The sequence below is a fragment of the Lepidochelys kempii genome, chromosome 1 (assembly GCF_965140265.1).
Source record: "Lepidochelys kempii isolate rLepKem1 chromosome 1, rLepKem1.hap2, whole genome shotgun sequence".
Lineage (NCBI taxonomy): Eukaryota > Metazoa > Chordata > Testudines > Cheloniidae > Lepidochelys > Lepidochelys kempii.
Window position 1 is genome coordinate 237,897,040 of NC_133256.1, and position 21,419 is coordinate 237,918,458.

General features: G+C 43.9%; 1 protein-coding gene across 1 annotated transcript in view; it reads left to right on the top strand.

The window, feature by feature from the left end:
• RERG (RAS like estrogen regulated growth inhibitor) overlaps positions 1 to 21,419 on the top strand; it is a 132,974-nt gene that overhangs the window by 1,331 nt on the left and 110,224 nt on the right. The window contains exon 2 of the mRNA XM_073319312.1: positions 1,622 to 1,795. Within this exon, the coding sequence (XP_073175413.1) occupies positions 1,735 to 1,795 (61 nt within the window). The 5' untranslated portion in view covers positions 1,622 to 1,734. The remainder of the gene's footprint in view (positions 1 to 1,621; positions 1,796 to 21,419) is intronic.

Sequence of the window (21,419 nt, forward strand, 5' to 3'; positions counted from 1 at the left end):
TCTGTAAATTGACAAAGCTCCATTGACTTCAGAGCTACTCCAGTTTACACCAGGTGAGAATCTGGCCTAAGCTGCAAGAAGGTTTTTAGGGTTGTCAGCAGTTATGTGTATTAGAAACCCCAAACCAAGCAATTAAAACTAGGGATTATAGTACAGATTGATTTAAGTACTTTCTTCTGCCAGAATATTCTAGCATTTTTGATTTCCTACCTAAAGCTGAAAGTGAGAGGAATGTATTGGCTGCATCACATTTATGCCTTTCTTCCATGAGCAGAACTAGAGTAAGAAAAACAAGTCTTGCTACAAATGATTTTACATGACTCGCTTTTGACAAAGCATGCAACCATGACTTTATTAGGTTAGAAATTGGAAGGCAAATGTATGTATTCTTTGGAGTTCAATTCCTGTCTCTCTGCTGGTAGATGAAACAATTCATAAAAGGTTTTTCCTTTCTAAATGCTTGTACAAGATGAATATGATTTGTCGTTTACTCCTCTGCAAAATAAACCAGAAGCATGAGATCTCAAAAATACATTGGACAAGATTTGTGCAACATATTGTATTCTGGAGAAAATTTAATAAAACATTATTTTATTTCACAAAGTTTCTTGAAATGTGTTATTGCTTTAGTGTGGGCAATGCTAATGTAGCAATTAATGTAGCTGATATTTATGATTAAAATAATCTTACGTCTTTCAAAAGAAATATTGGCAAACCTTTCTCACAAACAGAGATTGACATTTTTTGTGAAACATGCTGTGTACAGAAGTAAAATTATACTATGGTATAATTGGTGAGATGAATTATCCACACTAAATGGTAGTATTGGTACAATACTAATAATCTATAGTGCCTTCATTAATAGATCTCAAAGCACTTTACAGAGGAAAGTAAATTTAGTTATCCTTAAATTCACAGATGGGAAAATTGAGGCACAGAGAGGTGGCATAACACACTGAAGGTCATACAGCAGGGCAATAGAGGTAGTAAGAACATTCTTATGTGGTCTTTAAAAATATATAAAGAGAAAATTCAGTGTCTCCTAGCCCTGTGCTTTTCTGAATATTTACGTCTGAGCTGAGTCTTCTTACACAAAGAACATCAAGGAACTTTGTTTAAAGACTTTGTTTACTGGAATGGGCAGGTGCAAATATTTAGAACTTCTGAAGACATTTAAGTAACTGCTGCTGAGTAATTGGGGCTTTGAAATAATTGAGGGTTTGGGAAAGGGAAAGGGAGTTCAACTATCTGCAAATAGATTAATGAATGCTTATGGTTTTAAAATATATTCATTAAAGTTAGTTTGGCCAAAAGTAGTAACTTAATATAAGCTATCCCAGCTGGCTTAAAAAAAAAAGTAACAGAGAACCTTATATGGCATTATGAACTGAGCGCTGAAGATTATTGAATAAGAGCCTGTGTTCAACAAAGTGTCACAGGGGCATGTCTCAACAGCTGAGCTAGAAAATCACTGTGATATATATTCTACACAAAAGGTGACAAACACCAAAGGTGTCCTAGCGTTACTTCTGTGGTTGAGGACATTAGCGTATGGTTTAAATAAAGAAGTATTTAGGAAGAGTCTGATTTCTGCCTACTCACTGTATTACACCGCTTTAAGGTTCTGTGCAGAAGTCACAATGACGTGGTGAAGCTGAAGACGGGACCTGGGAACCTTCCGTCTGCTCAAGTTTGGGTAATCCAGTGAATTCTCCATCGTTCCATTTTCCCACCATGGCTAAAAGTGCGGAAGTGAAGCTGGCGATCTTTGGTCGAGCCGGCGTGGGGAAGTCAGGTATATTTGTTGTCTGTTTTTCTTCTGCCTTTGATCAGGTGGCTTTTCCCTCACTCTCTCCAGTGTTCTCAAAATGAGCCTTTTGTGTACGCAAAAAACAGCTGGGCCTTACTCTGATTTTATGTATACCAGCATGAATCATGCAGAGCATCATGGAAGCCAGTGGGTGATATGGGTGTAAAGCTGGTGTCAGAGAGATCAGTATCAGGCCCCTAACTTTTAATTTAGCTTTCCACACTATTTTTCATACTCTATGCTCTGCAAAATAAAAGGAATAGTATAAAAATGGAAGTGGGAACAGGCCTACTGTTTGAAGTCCATGCCAAGACTCCTATTGATTGCTATGGAGATAGAGATGGACTAGCATTGTTTAATTTGTCCCTATATAGCTTGCCCGGATTACGGCATGTTGACTATTATTGTTTAATTCCCTATACGAAAGGAGGTGAGAGCCGAGGTAGAATAATGCACTCGTCCTGAGCAGTATTGAGTGCTGCAGTGCCTATTGATTCCAGTGGGGATTTCTGGTGCTCAGCAACTCACAGGATCAGACCTTAGGAGAATGCGCTGGAAGCCATGTGGAGCTAACAACCACACAGCAGTTTTCACAGGATTCTAAAGAGCAGTGGAAGGACCCAGTCAGGTCAGGGTGGCTTTCTGGATGACCCAGCTTTGCCCTGTTTTGAGGAGGATAAAGCAACAACTGACTTTATTCACAACATCACTATTTTGGCCCCCTGCAGGGTGGAGAGGAAACAGCTGGCATCTGTTTTACATAGAACATCCCTCCTCCTGGCTTCCACTTAAAATTAGCTTTGAATGAGCAAGTTAAAATATTTTTAGGCTCAGAGGAGTCACAGAACTCCCATCCACTTCAGCGCCCAGGGAGCGACTGAGTCCTTTAGAGAGCTGCTGGCTAAATTCACCTGCCAACTCCGTTGGTGTACCTAGTGAAACGAACACCTAGAAGAAAGTGACAATCTCAGCAGAAAACAAACATTTAGACACCTCCCTTTTCTACTGATCTATTCATTCCAAGCTCAGTTTTCTCAATATTGTCTGGGATTTTGACATCCGAAGGTTTGCATGTGATGCACCATTTGTACTTAGAGCAGTATAATGGTGCATTTGTAGAAACAAGTACTGACTGGTAAGTGACATGAGATGCACAAGGTACCTTGAGTAGCTTTGTAGTCTTGCATTTACTTGAAAACTTTAGGGCCACCTTAATATACTCTTCAGACAATAGGACCAGAAGGCAAGGCATCTCTTAGCCTAATTTACCTCCTGTGACCGTTTGGGAACTTGAAAAATATAAGGCTGGCCTCCACAGGTACCATGTATTGTGGCTGTTTGTTTGAAGTGTGAGCAACATGAAGTTCCAGTGTGTGCTTTTCAGAAGATAGGGCTAGATACTCAGCTGCTGAAAATCAGTGCAGTTCCATGGAAATGTGTTTTAGTTTACAACAACTGAGGATCAGGCCCATAAACATTATTATTGTTTAGTTAATTTGGACCCGAGTGTGTTTGTTCAGAAGATATTGTACCAGGAAAATATCAGTGAAATAGCTCACTTCCATCAGCCTACAAATTAAGAGTATACATGGGACAGAGGACATTATAGCGATCATATCACAAAGGCAACACAAATTGAATTATATCTACTTATATAACATATTTCAAAGGGTGCTCTTAAGATTAAAAACAAAGATTTAAATTGCCTTACCTGTGTTATAATGCGACAGACTGTTAACTGGAAGTGCCATAATAAATCTGCCTTTACTTTCTACCATTTATCCTATTTAAGTTTTGCAAGTCAGTTTGGACAGTGAAATAAGGTCAGTTAGTTTCACTTTTTGTTTGTAGTCAAACTCTGTTCATGGTTGTGGTTGCTTAGCACAATGCTTTGGTTGGATTCAGGATAACGAAGGAGAATCTCCCTCCCAAGTGTCCCCTCTCCCAAAAAGCTTTTTCAGCAAAATTAACCCCCCTCCACACACACACAAAATATTTCTCTTCATATGAGGTTTTGTAACTTTTGAGAAAAAAAAAAAGAGAGAGAGAGAGACTTTAAACGTTCAGTCAAAAATAATCAGCAGTGTCCTTCATAAGAACATCTAGCATGTGAGTGGTACAGTTTTCACATTTGGTCTTCCTTTTGTGGCCTTCACCACACTAAGGTTTTCTGGCAATTATTCCCCACTGTGCTAATATCAGGACAACTTCACTGGTGGTAGCAATACTGAGACTGCTATTGTGGATTGAGCAGGATGAGAGACAAAATAATCCCCAGAGAGCAAACTGTAGTGGACAGAGAGGCCCAGTGTTAGGATATAATAGATGCTGCCTCTAAATGGCTTTTTTTGAGAGAGATGTAGATTCTTGAGTGTCCATATAATTTTCCATTAAGATATGTGTCCAGTTTATGATATGTAGTGTGTGAAATCCTGATTTCTCTGACTGTACAGTACCAGACTTGACTAAGCCAGACAGCTGGAAGTTAAGCCAAGTTCTAAAAGCCAGAACATGACTCAAGACACTGGAGTGGACAAGATATATATGAAGAAGGAAATACACGTGGCAATAAATAAGACTGTTATGATTACCAGAGAGTCGTTCCAAAATAAGGTCACTGGCTTTCTCTCTTTTTTGGCCCATCCTCATTTAACAAGACAGGGCCAGACATTAGGTTCTAGTATGGCTTAAGCCTTCATTGGCTTCCCTCCCTCAAAGCAGAACATTTGTGAAGTTACAGAAGCATATTGTAATGTCCTGGAAAGATTCCCCTCCCAATTCTTGATCAGGGTTTGGGAATGACTGAACCCGAGGTAGCCATAACAAATTTTTTGCAGAAGAAATAGTGTGTGCGGGGACAGTATGCTTTGGGAGTTTTAGGCTTCCATCATGCAACAGTGAAGCCAATGGGAGTTTTACCATTGATGTTACTAGCAGTAGGATCTTGGCTTTAGTCTGATCTATTTAGTAGTCCACTTAATAGGATGTGTTCAGTAAGACTTCCTATTCTTTCTTTCAGTATATTAATTCAAAACTCTCAGAAAGGTGGGATGGATCATGAGTGATGAAGTCTCAAGGGGCTAAAGCCAGATTAAAACAAACTTCTACACTTGCTGCTACTTGTCAGGTTTCCTTGCCCTTTGGTTTTCTAGGCTAGAGGGTTTTTTGTTGTTTTAAATGGTTACATAATATCTTTTCTCAGTCACAGCCACTATTTACTTATTATCCTACCAGATTAAGACCAGTAGATTTCATTGCTAATCTACCTCACCTATTTTATTTTCCTCTCTAGAGGTATGCCCTTCAAAGATAGAGGACCAAATCTACTTGCACAGGTGTAAATCAAGAGTACTTCCACTGAAGCTAAGAAGGTTACTTCAGAATTGCACTGAGCAATAAATGAGCATTCGGTACACAGTTTCTCTCTTGTGCAAATTAAACCAGTGGAAGTGTTCCAATGCACGAACACACCATGAGCTGGATTCTCCATTCTGTTAAGGCCAGTTTGCACTGCATAAACAATACAAAGCGGCCTTAAACTGGCTGCAGATAATGGATAGAAAATTCCTTCTGGGCAGGGGAACTGTTTGCTGTCTCCTGTGTCAGCCACTCCCATTTAAAGGGAAGAAAGGTAGTGGCATTCCAAAGGCAAGGAAGGGGCATGGTAGTCTACTCTACCCAGTCCTCCACTGGCATAAGTTAGGGTGCACTTGCACTGGAGCCAGGCAGCCCTGAATGAGAATGGCCACCAGCTCTCTGTGTCCTCTCCTCTCCACAATGTCTTGGATGGAATGGAGAATTAAAGCTCACAGTAGTTTACACTACGGCTGTCAAGCAATTAAAAAAATTAATTGCAACTAATCACGCAATTAAAAAAATTAATCATGATTAATCATGCTGTTAATAGTACTATTTATATAAATATTTTTGGATGTTTTCCACATTTTCAGATATATTGGTTGGTTTCAATTACAACACAGAATACAGAGTGTACGGTGCTCACTTTATATTTATTTTTATTATAAATATTTGCACTGTAAAAATAAAAGAAATAGTACTTTTCAGTTCACTTTCTACAAGTACTGTAGTGAAATCTCTTTATTGTGAAATTTGAACTTACAAATGTAGAATTATGTACAAAAAATAACTGCATTCAAAAATAAAACAATGTAAAACTTTAGACCCTACAAGTCCACTCAGTCCTACTTCTTTTTCAGCTAGTCACTCAGACAAACAAGTTTGGTTACAATTTGCAGGAGATAATGCTGCCCGCTTCTTGTTTACAATGTCACCTGAAAGTGAGAACAGGCGTTCGCATGGAAGTGTTGTAGCCGGCGTTGCAAGATATTTACATGCCAGATCCGCTAAAGATTCATGTCCCTTCATGTTTCAACCACCATTCCATAGGACATGCATCCATGCTGATGATGGGTTCTGTTCAATAATGATTCAAAGCAGTGCAGACCAACGCATGTTCATTTTCATAATCTGAGTCAGATGCCAGCAGCAGAAGGTTGATTTTCTTTTTTGGTGGTTCGGGATCTGTAGTTTCTGCATCGGCGTGTTGCTCTTTTAAGACTTCTGAAACCATGCTCCACACACTGTCCCGATCAGATTTTGGAAGGCACTTCAGATTCTTACATCTTGGGTTCAGTGCTGTAGCTATCTTTAGAAATCTTACATTGGTACCTTATTTGTGTTTTGTCAAATCTGTAGTGAAAGTGTTCTTAAAATGAACTTGTGCTGGGTCATCATCCAAGACTGCTATAACATGAAATATATGGCAGAATGTGGGTAAAACACAAAGCAGGAGACATATAATTTTCCCCCAAGGAATTCAGTCACAAATTTAATTAACACTTTTTTTTTTAACAAGCTTCATCAGCATGGAAGCATGTCCTCTGGAATGGTGGCCAAAGCATGAAGGGGCATACAAATGTTTAGCAGATCTGACAGGTATATACCTTGCAATGCTGGCTACAAAAGTGCCATGCGAATGTCTGTTCTCACTTTTAGGTGACATTGTAAATAAGAAGCAGGCAGCAGTATCTTCAGTAAATGTAAACAAACTTGTTTATCTCAGCGATTGGCTGAACAAGAAGTAGGACTGAGTGGACTTGTAAGGTCTAAAGTTTTACATTGTTTTGTTTTTGAGTGCAGGTATGTAACAAAAAAAATCTATATTTGTTAGTTGTGCCTTCACGATAAAGAGATTGCACTACAGTACTTGTATGAGGTGAATTGAAAAATACTATTTCTTTTATCATTTTTACCGTGCAAATATTTATAAAGTGATATAAAGTGATAATATATATAATATAGAGTGAGCACTGTACACTTTATATTCCGTGTTGTAATTGAAATCAATATATTCGAAAATGTAGAAAAACATCCAAAATATTTTATAAATTTCAATTGGTATTCTATTGTTTAACAGTGCAATTAATCACAATTAATTTTTTTGAGTTAATCGTGTGAGTTAACTGCAATTAATCGACACCCTAGTTTACACACTGCTGTTCTAATCATTGTTCAGTTTGATTTTACACTTTCATTCCTATGTCAAAGAAAGCTGGGATTTCACAATGCAAGTGGCTATTTTAAAACTCTGTGGTATTAACAGCCATTAAAGAAAGACACACAGGTCTGATCCACCAGTGGTTGCAACTAAGATCTGCAATACATGCATGGGCGGGAGGGGAAAAAGAAAGGATGGAGAGTACTGACCTGTATGGAAGGGGAAGAGCATGAATGTGAGAAAGAGAAAGAGAGAGAAAAGAATGAATGGAAGCACTGAAATGGTTGAAGTCTTTTCCAGTTCCCAATTTAATTGGCCTTTAAATACAGTATCTATGCCTAGGAGACTTTTTTTATTTTGACCTTGGAATGATTAGTATCCAGCTAAGGTATGTGCTAGCCTAGCTTCCAAAAGCCTGTATGGCTTTTACTCTGTATGGTCCCATCTCAATGTGGCAGATTGCAGGGTTTTGCACTGACAAATAGATCATTTCTATGTCACTAGGATGATGAGTTATTTCTGCTGACTCATGCTGGCAAGTGGCTCCCATCAGTTTCAAGCCAGGATGGAAGAACCTGCCTGAGAGAAAGGTAGCTAGGGATACAGGAGCCCTGCAGAGAAAATGCTAGGAATAGCCATGCTCAAGAGAAAAGACTAGACAAAGGTTGTGGTATTTTGTTCTGGCTATTTAAGTGAACAGCAAAGGCAAACCCCAGGAAAGGCCATGATTCAGCAAAGGCTTATTCACGTGGTTAGCTTTGCATACTATGACTGGAAGGGCATAAAGTTAAGCACATGCATAAATTTGGACCATATCCGGCATCTGCTTATGCTGTGCTTGGAGCTCTGTCAGAACTGCATTTGGGCCTGGGGCCCTATGCTACATTGACCCCACTAACTGCAGCATGCAGACCCAGGTCAGCATATGGCCCTTGTTCAGCGACCACTTTGTTGCAAGAGATCTGCTTTATTCTGTGTTCAGTTTCAACGGGCTGTAACAGGAGCTTCACAGTGCCGCATCCAGACTATGTTTGGGAAGGTCATCCCTTAAAGGCATAGTCCCCAATACTACAATCATCACTACCAAAGCAAAGCTGTGTGAAAAATGGAATGGATGAATCTGGGCTTTTATTTTGTGAGATGTGGTGGTGGTCTGAGGAGATCCTTTCTGGACGTGTGATTTGTGCATGTTTTAAGTTTTATCAAAAGGGAGAGACTTCAACATTTGCCAGAAAACCTGAGAGAACAAAAATAATCTCTTCACGAGAGCCAGTCAAAAACAAGGCGGGGGGGGGGGGGGGAATGGGGGAGAAGGGAATCTACTACATTTGTATATTTGTGTGTGGGGAGGGGCAAGGGGGGTTATGAAATTTTACAAGGTTCTGAACACACACAGCATCTGGTGGAATCACACTTTAACAAGAGAAACATCTGAAATCAATTCCCTTTTTGTGCCCAGTATGTAATTAAGTACAGAATAGAGATGCAATACAGTGCAGTACCATTTTTTTTTTTTTACACAGGACTTTTCATCCAAGTCTATAGCATAAAATGTTTGTTAAACAGCTGGTTGGAAAATGGTGGGGCACACTTAACATTTTCCCATTTATATTTTTGAAGTCTCAAATTTAAAAACATATCAGCCAGCTCTGATTTGTTATGCTACAAAGTTCAGTCTTCAAGACTGAATGGCAACAAGTTACTGAACTCAATACTAGAGTAATTGGGTGAAGTTCTACATCCTGTGTTATCCAGGATGTTGGACGACATGATCTGAACATCCCATCTGGTACAAACATTTTTGAACCTATGGATGAAATAAATAGCAAGGGAGGAAACCAAGTGGTTGAGGCAGGAGACAAAAATATATCTTCAGATGAGATTTTAAATGTACAATAGGTAACTCTTGTAGATGATCAGGGCCGGCCGGCTCAAATGATGCCTCCGTGCCCTCTCGCTTGGGCCAAAACTTTGAAAGTTCTCAATTCTGCCTTCTTCCTGTTCTACACCTCTCATGGTACTGCTCTGCTACCTACCCCAATAAAGGAAAACTAACAACTTAAAATGTCTTGTTCAAAAATTTTAAGGAACACTTCACTTTCAAATGCCTGAACAGCAAATGTAACTTTTCTTGTTTGCATAGTAAACACTGGCATTTTTATCTGTTTGAATAATCCAAGTGGTGCTTTCCATGACTTCTTAGTTGCAAAGATTTGAAGTGCTTCCTGCTGAAGGTCCACAGTCTGGGCCAGCCCATGATCTATGGGATGGTTGGAAGGCCAACCAGCCTCTCCTGTGTCATTGTGGTGCATAGATGTGTTTTTATTAACTTCAGCTTGGAGAAGCTGTGTTCTCCACTGGCAACTGTTACAGGAAGTGGTAGAGGTATGCACAGAGCAACAAAAGCATTTGGAAAGAGGGTAGTCAGTCATCTGAGGAAGTGAGCTGTAGCTCACGAAAGCTTATGCTCTAATAAATTGGTTAGTCTCTAAGGTGCCACAAGTACTCCTCATCTTATTTGTGTACATATATTCCAGAACAGCCTTTGGAGTTGATCCTGCTGAAATGTATCTTGAAAGGGCTTTCAGTTCATCACCTAAATCACTCGCATCAATATCGCGCATGTCATCATGTGTCAACACTGTCTCTAGTGTCCTGCATTGCTGGTGTAGGTCTTCTTCAGGTATAGTGAGGAGTTTTGGAATATCATACAACATCCCAAATATACTGCTGTGTTCCTTGAGCTGTATGCAACGTTCATCAACTGACTGTATTGCACAATCTAGCACGTGGTTAAAGAATTCAACTTTGCATTGTTGTTTGGGCTCTCTTATGGGATTATCCTGTGCCTCGTAATCAAAATGTCTTCTTCAGTGACTCTTGTATTCTTGAATGGGTGGGAAAATTGCTTCAGTGTGAAGTTCCTCTGCCAACTTCTGTGCACTCTTCAGAACGTTTTGAATTCCCTCATCTGATCGGCAAGAGTGTAGGTATGACTTTGCTTTGTGCAGTTATTCCATTGCTCCAGATATATCAAGGTCAACACCTTGGAGTCCTTGCTTACAACATTTATTTCAAACAGTATGTCATGCCACAACACTAAGCCACACAAAAATTTGAAGTTATGTATGTTTCTGGTGATTCCATTTCCCTCTGCCACTGTTCTCCCACGAAAGTTCCTGTCATAGCATTATCCTCCATAATGGCAACTATGGCATCCTCTATCATCCCAATTTGGTGTTTGATAGGCTTTATTGCCTCCACTCGACTTTCCCATCATGTGGCACTCAGTGGTTTCAGTGTCAGAGAGGATGTTCCCAGATGTTGCTTCAAAATTTGCCATCAATGAGTTGATGCAGAGAAAAATACATAGATGCTTTGAATTACATTAAAAAAATCAGCAGCCTCACTAGAAGCTGATGCTGCATCACTGACCACCAAGTTCAATGAATGAGAACTGCATGGGACAAAAAAAGCTCGAGGGTTTAACTCTTGGATCCGTGTCTGCTCTCCTCTGTTCTTTCCTCTCATGTTGGCACCATTATCGTAGCCCTGACCTCTCATGCCAGCTATCGCAATTCCCGTATCTTCCAGCTTTTTAAGAAGCACATTTGTCATACCAGCTCCTGTAGTATCATCAATGTCAATAAATTCTAGAAAATGCTCTCTGACAGTCACCATTGCAGGGACATTTCCACTAGGTTCTCTTGTTGTTACAAAACGCACCAGTCAAGTAATCTGTTCCGTATAGCTGATCTGAAGTGCCACACAGTGCTAGGTTTTGGGTAGCAAGCATTCTCACAATGGCAACAAGCCTTTTCAGAACATTTTGCCAGTAAAGAGACTCTGATGCAATCTTCTCTTGAGGCTGATCATCTACGGTGGCCTTTAACCTTAGTCTCATCTCAAGCTCTTTCCACCCATGGAATGCTCTCTGGTGATTTGCTGCCTTCTCATGCCATGCCAGATTTCTAGCCAGATTTTTCCAGTCCTTTGTTTCTGTAGAACCCAATGTAGCTGGAACATTAAACTGGAAGAGATTGCAATAAAAACAGTATGTAGCATTCTGGGTTTTTGAGTACATAAGCCATGGCCTCTCCACTTTGTCACCACTGGGAATTTCATGCCAGTAATGTGTTGGATGGAAACTTCTATTTTCATTGTCTTTGGGGAACATGAAGTTTTTCACTTGCTGTGGGCCCATGCAGTACAAGGAAGTCCTTCAGGCTACTGCTCAAGTGGGTCCACAGTCCTGGATCATCTAGACCAGGGGTTGGCAACCTATGACACTCGTGCCAAAGACAGCACGTGAGCCCATTTTTAATGGCACGCTGCTGCCTGCCAGGGTTCCGGCAGGCAGCAGCGTGCCATTAAAAATCCGGTCCGGTCCGCTCTTCTCCGCTCCCTGCCCCCTCCCGCGGGGGCTAGAGGCAGAAACTTGGTCCTGCCAGCTCCCCTGCCTCTTCCCGCAGTATGCTGGGTTCCTGCCCCTCGTTCTCCTCCTCTCAGTCCCTGCTGGATGATCAGCTGATGGCCCTTGTCAGGGAGGGGGTGGGGGAGGAGCGGAGTCAGTGTGCTTGCTGCTCCCGGCGGAGGCAGAGAAGAAGTAGGGCCAGGGCCTTGAGGAAGCGGGGCATATCCCCTCCAGCCCCCTGCCATGAGCACCCCACATCCCCAGCCCTCTGCCCTGAGCCCTGCACACCCCCAAGACCCGTGCCCTGAGCCCTGTAACCCCCCCTCATACACACATAGCCCTCTGCTTGACTCCTTCACCCCCCCATGACCCCAGCCCTGACTCTGGCACCCCCACACATACCCAGGCCCCCCACATCCTGACTCTTGCACCCCTCCACCCCCACCCTGAGCACCAAATGGGAGCTCCTGCACCTCCCCCCCCCACATTCCCACCTGCACCCCTCCCACCAAATGGGAGCTGCCCAGGTAAGTGCTCCACACTCAAACCTCCTGCCCCAACCCTGAGCCCCCTCCCTCATTCTAGCTCCTGGCCAGACCCTACACCCCAACCCCCAGCCCTGTGCTCAGTGCACTCCCACCTTCAGCTCAGTGCAGAGAGAGAGACAGGAAGAGAATGGCCAGAACCAGGGAGAAGGTAGGTACCCTCTGTACGTGGGCAGGGTCGGGACCCCAGACAGGCAGGCAGAGCGGGTTTGGCAGCCGGGATCCTGGCTGGCAGGAGCCAGCGGATGGAACCCCTGAGCGGCAGCGGGCTCAGCCCACTGCCGGTCTGGGGTTCTGGCTGCTGGCCCCTTGCCAGCCGGGGTCCCGGCCGCAGGCCCCGCTCAGCCTGCTGCCGGCCTAGGTGAACGGAACCCCAGACCAGCAGCGGGCTGAGCAGGCCGGCAGCATGAGATCAACATTTTAATTTAATTTTAAATGAAGCTTCTTAAACATTTTGAAAACCTTGTTTATTTTACAACAATAGTTTAGTTATATAATATACAGACTCAGAGAGAGAGAGAGACCTTCTAAAAAACGTTAAAATGTATTATCGGCACGTGAAACCTTAAATTAAAGTGAATAAATGAAGACTCGGCCCACCACTTCTGAAAGGTTGCCGACCCCTGATCTAGACTTAAAGAACTAACCTCAGCAGCAGCTGTTTCTTGCGCCTCCACCACACTCTTCTCTGATCTACACTTTTCTTCAGGAATGTGCATGGTTACACATGCATTTGAGATGGAGATATGAACGCTGCAGTAGCTGCCAGGTCACCTGCACTCTGACTAACTGGAAGATCAGGCATCTCCTCACCACTCACATCCTCACTGGGGCTGGAAGGCTCACCGTGAACATTTGTGTCCATGTATCTCAGGAGAGCTCCTTCCTGCTTAGACAGAAAAGCTTCCTTTGCTTGCTTGCTTTTTCTGAATGTTGCCCCAGAAGGGTGTTTTCTTCTTTCACTCATGACTGCTGTTCTGTGCCAGCTATAGTGGCTCTCAACACTCCGTTGAAGGGGACAAATAAGCAGGCTGGTAGCAGGGCCTGAGTGAGGGAAGATATCAGCGTCTTAAGGGCCTAACTGGCTCCTACTGCTTCAGTTGACTGCCTGTTCTCCTCAAGTGGGTTCAGGGAAGCAGCAGGAAACAGGGAGCTCCCTGAGAAGCTGGTGTGAATCAGTCCAGGCTCCTGGGGGTGCTAGAGAGGTACATAAGAGGCTCCTCCTCCTCCTCTCTCTCCCTGCAGCTCCTGCTGCTTTCTGTTACTCCCTCTCACCTTTTCTCCTGCCTGCCTGTTATGTCTCTTGTGCCCTCCTTCCTCCAGCACTGCATTCCATCATCTCTGTGCATCTAGAGCAGGGAGAATCCATATGCACCAGCAGCAGACAGAATTTTCTACACTCTGGGTCCTAGTGGGCGCCCTCCCCCTCCCCCCCCAAGTCTGGCACCTGAGGCAGCGCCTCAGTTCACCTCATGGTAAGGCCAGTCCTGTAATCCAGATGGAAAGAGCTTCAGAAGAGTGGGCTCTCATACCAGTTGTGGCCAGACTGTATGAATTCAGCAGGGAGAGGGGAAGTTTATGCTCGTCATCGTTGCAACACCAGGGAGGGGTGTAGAGAGACAGTGTATGGAGGCAGGCTAGAACGAGTCCATAGAGAGTTGTAGGTACAAGAAGGCAAACTTTGAACCAAGTTCTATGCTCTCCCCACTCATTTTAGACTTTAACTCCACCTCCTTTTTTCCAAAGCTGTACACACAGTTACCAAAGATGTCTCTTTAAAAGTGATTTTCAGCCTCACAAAGCACATTCTTATACCCCACCCCCTTCCTTTTACCATTTTTAGTTCAGTTTATTTACTAGGAAATGTCAAATTTTTCTTCAACAGCAATTACTCATCTAGTTATCAGTTCAGTCAGGGAAAAAATCTTCATTACACAAAAGCTTTAGTCAGCTTTTAGACCAGTTGACACGGCCGGGGCAAGTTACCATAACAGGTTACTTCAGAAGTCCAGAAAACGGGGTGGAATTTCAGGGTGGTACAGTGGATCAGTTGCTTTCATTGCTTATCTAAAGACACTCTTATTATAATGCTTGTTAGAGGATCAGCTGTATTTGTTTTTCCTAACATGGTGCTGGTGAAATATTATTATTTTTCCATATTAAACATCTCCTGCCTCTTCTGTCCTCTGGTTTTATGCTTTGGATGAGAGGATGTGCTTGTCAGAGGGTCCTCTGTACATGTTTAACCCTTGTGTATTACTAGAAATAGAATGGTAGCCAGTGCAAGGAGAAGGGGATGGGGACATGCCTCTCTGGCCATGCCCCTAGGCTACTCAAACATGTTCCTTTTTGATGTACATAATTCTCTAACCTGTGATAGGACTCTCCTGTACCCTCCACCTGGGGTGAAATTGATCCCTTTGCATAGGGCCACCCCAGGCCCTATGCACCAATTAAGCCCCTGAAGTAGATCAGTTTCACCCATGAAAAGCATGTACAGGGATTCTGGCCACTCTATCGCCTCCTCACTACCCTCTGCACACTTGCCCACGAGCAGCCAGTATCAGACCACAGAGTAGACAAAGTTTGTTTCCTTGTGAGTATGTTTGACATTACATCCTCCTCCCAGCTACCACAAATCAAGGAGTAACTAATGCAGGAATTTGCTAGCCTAAAACCAAAGATGTTCATACAGTTTTATCCCTGCTCTCTGCTTCATCTTATTTAGTGTCACTGGCATCTACTCTACCTGCATCTCCTCAGGGCAGCTGGTGACAGCTGTCAGAATTAAGTCTTGTTCTGCCGTTTTTGGTGTCTGTTTAGGTTGTGCTAAATATAATCTGCTGCTTGACCACTGGGGAAAGGATGCCAAACTCCAAGGTTTGTATACACTGCACTGCTCTCTTAACATACATAAACAAACCACAGTGCTTGGCTTGGTGAGATGGGGACCTTGATTGTTTTTGGCCTCCAAGAATTACTGCAAAAGATCAGCAAAACCTCCTCATGGGGTGGTCAGAGGACTCACTTGCCAGATTACCGTAAAACAGTATACAGTATTTTACCACTAACTGCACAGTAACTACCTGAATGTATCATTCAATGCAGTGATGGCTCACAGAGGTGTAACCCCAGTATTTCTTTTGGGTAATTACAAATGCTGGCTTTAGGATTTGTGTCTCCCCCAGAGAGGTTAATCTCATTCCCTAATCCCACCCTGAGTGCTTGCAGTTCCTACCTTCCCCTTGTTTCCCCATGTCCCTTCACATATGTGTCTCTCTGCCCCAGTTTTCCACCCGCCCCCAATTGATCAGCTCCCATTTCTGGTCTTCCGCCTTCATCCACTAGCTCTGTAAGGCTCCATAGCCATCTGCTGGACCTCTTCCTTCATTCACAGCTGCCTCTTTAGCCTCCCGACTCAGATTAAGAGAGCGGACAGCTGGAGGTATGGAATGGCACGTAGCTGCCCGTCACTCGTGCTGTCCTAGCAACTATGATCCAGATTTGGATTTGTGGGTGCTCAGAACCTCTCAAAAATCAGGCCCATTGGCTTCCTGGAGACAGTTTCTTGCTGGGTGGGGTTGAAAAAGGCAGCAACACATCTGTTTACATTGTGCAATGTTTTTAGCTCAGGCAGCCCAACCTGGGGAGTGAACCTAAGGGCTCATTCCTCAGCTGTAAGTTGCATGCCATTAAGTCAGCATCCTTGCATGTCATTAATAGACTCCTGGAAGTCATTCCGCTGCTGTGGTGATGATGCTAGTGTTAGAATGTGATTAGAATGTAAGTGAGCACCAGCTGATGTAACTCATCACCTGATTTGCAGAGTTGCTGAACTCCAAGTCAGTGGGAGCTGATAGGCACCCAATATTATTGAACATCAAGTCAGTAGAGTATATGCTTTGGATACAAAGGATAGGATTATAACGAGAAAAAACAACCTTGTCGTTCCCTATATTTCCACACCTACTGTCCCCACTTCACTTCTGTTGGTTGCTTTTTTCTGCTACATCTTCCCCTTTTGTCCTCATTGGGGCCTGATCCAAAGCCCAGGAGAAAGACTCCTGTTGACTTCAGTGCTCTTTGGATCAAGCCTTCAGTGCCAGTTTCTTTCACACCAGTGTGTAGTTTATACAGTTTGTCACCTCTGAATTGCTCTGTTGTTTGATCTAGTATGTCCTTCCATTTGCCCTAGATTATACCAAACATTGCTTTAACTGAGTCACTCCTTTTTTTGAAATAGAGAGGAATTAAAAGAAAAAGGAGTGACTCCTTTTCATAATTCTGCATTCACACAAACACACACAGACACATGTATGTATTTTTAATGGGTGAAGTACTGTTATGATTCTTGTGTTCCCCAGTATATATACACCAGTCCCTTTGCTTGGAGTTACTGTCTGGCAGCTTTTATTATTGTTTCTAATGGATTTATCATGTAAATTTTGTGAAATGCTGCATATTATAGTGATAACTCCATAAATTAAATAACTTGTGATCATTACCATTGTATAATCTATATCTGCAGGCCAAAGGATAATGGTGAGAGGTATGAAGCCTAGGAAAAAGATGCAAGAGATATATTGAACATATGTGCAGCTTTAAAGTTGCAAGTAGAAAAAAAAGCCATACAACTTGGCCTAAGTGGCAGATCAGATTTCCAGAAATGTTAGATGTAGTTGGAGTGCAGCAAAATGAGACTGTGATGAAATCACCATCTTGGTTTCAAGAGACCATGAAATCCTTGATGCTCACAGGTCAGAAAGCTGCTTCCATGCAGGAGTTTGCAGAAGGGAAGTTGTGGATATGTAACAGAAACAACTTGTGTCAGAGGTGCATTAAATAGCTGGAAATGTTTATATAATGGTGTATGGAAACCTTTAAAGTTGGAAGGAAGCAACTGGTCCAGAGAGCACAGGATTTGCTACACTAAAAAATGATGAACATATTTAGTGTTTACACTGTGGGTTACATTTCCAAAGTGCAGTGGTAACATTAATCCACCACTAAAACACTCCTCTGAGGTAGGTCAATTAGTGGGATTATCCCCACTTTATAGAGGTGGAAACTGAAGGGATGGGAGAGGGTGCCGAGCTTGCTCAAGGCCACACAGTGAGTCAGTGGGACTATCAGGACTCTGTTCAGGAGTTCCTGATGCCCAGTTCCATGCTTATTCCTCTTGGTAAAATCCTTCTCCTCATAATGCTGAAGCCAGTTGTATAGGGTTCTGTGTGGTGGTGAATCCTGTGTGGTGATGTACACTTGAGGAGGGTTTAGAAGCTTTCCAAGTGAACTTCAATAATATCTATTCAGCGCTGTAACATGCGGGGAGAAGCAAAAGCAAAGTGAGCTATTTATTTGTTCACTGGAAGAACACTGCAGCCTATCGACAGAAATACATTTGGGAGTCATCCCAGAAGAATGCATAGTCTGTCACCCATGGATAGATTAAAACCCTGCCCCCCCACAAAAATGGGGCACCGCATTGCAGTGCCAAAGAAAATACTGTGTTAGAGTTCTGCAATAACACACTTGACTCCAGAAACTATTGCTTAACCCCTGATTGTATGTTAGTGGTTGCTGCATTCTGGCATTGGCCACATGCCAGGCTCAATTCCTACATTAAACCATTTTGTACTAGTGAGCATCAGAATGAATTTGTCCCATGAGTCCACGTCTGACAGATCCATTTCCAGACAAACAAATCTCCTGAAATTTTATTTTAAATTAAGAAAAGCTTGATCTACATCTATTGGGACCATTATAATTCACAAGAGATGGAAGGGAAGTGAGGGAAGAAAGAGTCACTTCAGTGAAACTATGTACACCAGCTGAGCTTCTGGCCTAGGAAACTCTTGGCAAAGCTGGGAATAGAAGCCCAATCTCCTGCCTCCCAGTACTGTGCTTTAGGCACACCACAATCTTTCCCCATGCCATTGTGGGTGCTGAAGAAGAGCCCTTCTTGACTTCAGAGGGCAATTAACTTCTTCTCTAAGGCACAAGGATTGACAGCTCTTGTAACCTGTACTTAGTATAACTGCAAGTGTGGTTCTTATTTATATCTAATTCTTTTATTATTTAACCCTACTTCTCTATTTTGTCTTACTTTTAAAAAGGCTAAATCGGGAGCACAGCATGCTATCAATTTGGACAGATATGTAACTCTGGAAGCAGCCCTGATGGAGTTGCTAGAGAAATGGAGGGAAAGGCAGCAAGATGTGATTGAATCCAAGATAGTCAACCTCCTACATTTTAAACCATATATTGAGGTGTTTTTTTAAAAAAAACAAAACAAAAAAACAACTTCATGCTCTACTGAGGATATCTTGGCCACAGCACTGTAGCAAACCTGGGACTCTGACTGTATGTTAGCCAGGATAAATTTGCTATGGAGGAAGACAGTGGAAATTGAATAGAAAAACACTAGTTCTTGAACCTATAAAGGTGAAAAATATGGACAGATGTTCTCCTAGGCTTAAGGAGAGAGGATTCATTTTCAAACTGAACTGGAAAGACTTGAAAAGCACTGATCTTCAACACTGATCCAGGCTCATTTTTCAAATTGAGAGGAACGGAGCAGCCAGTAATTTGGGAGGAAGAAGGAGAACTGGTTGAGGACCATTGGTGTGGGCAAAATCTTCTTCTGTTCATATCTAGGCAATGCTCCAATTGAAATGAATACAAGTATTACCCAAGTAAGGTGGTCAAGATTTGGTCCCTAACAAATGCCTATCTATCATAATAAATTCTTTGTAGAACAGGTACATAGACAGACATAAGAGGTCAGGGGGTGAGCCCCTTAATCCCAGGTGAATGTTCCTGAGAGCTAGTTTTTCAACAGTGTAACTAGGAGGCTCACAATCTGGTTCAGACCATCTGCCCCCTGGCATCTCCATGTAATCCAGGGTCACTTCTGTAGTGTCTTTTGGACATTCTTTCCCCAATTCTATGGAGACTGCCCCCTAGTGTAGACATACAACCTAGATTGCAAATTCTCTGCAGAAGGGTCTGTTTTCTCTGTTACTGATCTGTATAGTGCTTAGCACAATGGCACCCTGATCTTTGATCAAGATTTCTAAGCACTACCACAGTATATATTAACACGGTTTTACACAGAGCCCAGTGCATGTTGGGGGAGTCCTTTGGGAGTTGAATCAGTACTTTGTGCAGTATGGACTTCATAACAAACCTTGTATAGTTATCACCTCCCTATAGAATCTCAGTGCTATGATGTAAGGAGTCATAGATTACTTCTGTTTGGGAAAACAAGCATGCTTTATAGATTCATAGATTTTTAAGGCAAGAAGGGACTGTGATGATTGTCTTGTCCAGGGGTTCTCACAATAAATTTTTTGGTGGCCTCAGAGTGTGGCCACCAACACTTGCTGGTGGCCGCACTGAAACTTTTCCCTAAAATTACTTATTTTTCCTAGATTAATAAAGTAATATGCAAATACGTATATATGTATCGCTATATCCAAATCATTGTAATTTATTTATGTAAGGTTTTGAGGTTTTTTTGCAGACTCAATAATAAAAATAATTCACAGTCATCTCTATTCTTTACTGGAGCTAACAGATTAGAAACACAAGTAAGGTGCTTTGCATGTTCTTGTCTTTTTTTTATTATTGTTTCTTTTGCTTTTTTGGTAAAAGGGGTTGTACAACAATTCTGAAGTAAATTTAAAAATGCCTTGACGTAATAGAAGTCCAAATAATAATGAAAAACACCTGGGTGACTTGAGTCTGGGGCGGGGAGAATAGGGGCGGCATGGCTGTGGCTGCAGCTGTCCCGGGGCGCCTCCGGGCAGGTGGCGGGGCTCGGGGCTTCGGCTGGCTCTGAGCTCCTCTGGCCGAGTGGGCGGGGGGAGGGGCGCTCGGGGCTTCAGCCAGTCCAGGGCTCCTCTGGGCAGGTGTGTGTGTGCGCATGGAGGGGGAACACTCAGGGCTTCAGCCAGCTGGGGGGGCAGGGGGCTTGGGGCTCCAGCTGCTAGGGAGGTGGGGTGGGCGGAGTCAGGGGCTACCCTCCCCAAAGAGGGGCTCCACGTGCTGTTCATGTGCCCGCTTGCCCCCCTGAACCCCCCCCGCCGCCCGCCACTCGCCTCCTGCATTCCTCCTCAGTCCCCTACCTGCAGCTCGCCTCCTCTCACCCCCCCACCCAAAGCTCGCCTCCTCGCTCCCCTGCCACAGACACCCCCCTTCCCACCTCAAGCACCCCCACTCGCTGGTGGCTCACCTCCTTTCTCCCCCCTGCTGTTCACCTCCCTCCACCCCCAACCTTGCTCCTTAAGCATCGTGTGTTCTACCTTTCTCTCCAGAGAGGCCATGCATGCAGCGTTTACAGTGTTCCCTCTAATTTTTCCTAGCCACGTGCGGAATGAATTTTGTTATGTGCACCAATACGGAGGTGATGTGTGGTGGGGCTGAGGGGTTCGAAGTGTGGGAGGGGGCTCAGGGCTGGAGCAGAGGGTTGTGGTGCAGGGGAGTGAGGGCTCTGGCTGGGGGGTGCGGGTTCTTGGGTCAGGCCAGGGATCAGGGCTGGGTCAGATGGTTGGGATGCAGGGGAGTGAGGGCTCCGGATGGGGAGGGGTGTGCAGGCTCTGGGGTGGGGCCAGAGATGGGGGGCTCAGGGCTGGGGAAGAGCGTTGGGTATGGGGGGTGAGGGCTCCAGCTGGGGGCTAGCTCTGGGGTGGAGCCGGGGACGAGGGATATGGGGTGCAGGAGGGTGCTCCGGGTCTACGGCGGGGAGAGAGAGGACTCCCCCCAGCTCTCTCCCCGCGCAACAGCACCTGGGCGAGGGGAGTGGGGGAGCGGCGCCTGTCCCCATCACGGCAGCTCTGGGGATGCAGGATAGGCACCCCTTTGCCCCAGCAGGTCCAGGCTAGGGCTGGATTCGGGCTGGGGGAGGGGCACCCGGGCCAGGGCTGGGCTCAGGCTGGGGGAGGGGGCACCCGGTGCCTGGGCAGGTTTCCTGAGCACCTGTGCGACACTAAAAAGGTTGCTGTGCAGCCGCATGGCTTACAGGCAACTTGCAGTGGCCTCAGGGAAACCTCCTGGTGGATGCATTTGGGAAACGGGGGTCTAGTCTGGCCGCCTGCTTAACACAGGCCACAGAATTGTAGGCGGATGGAG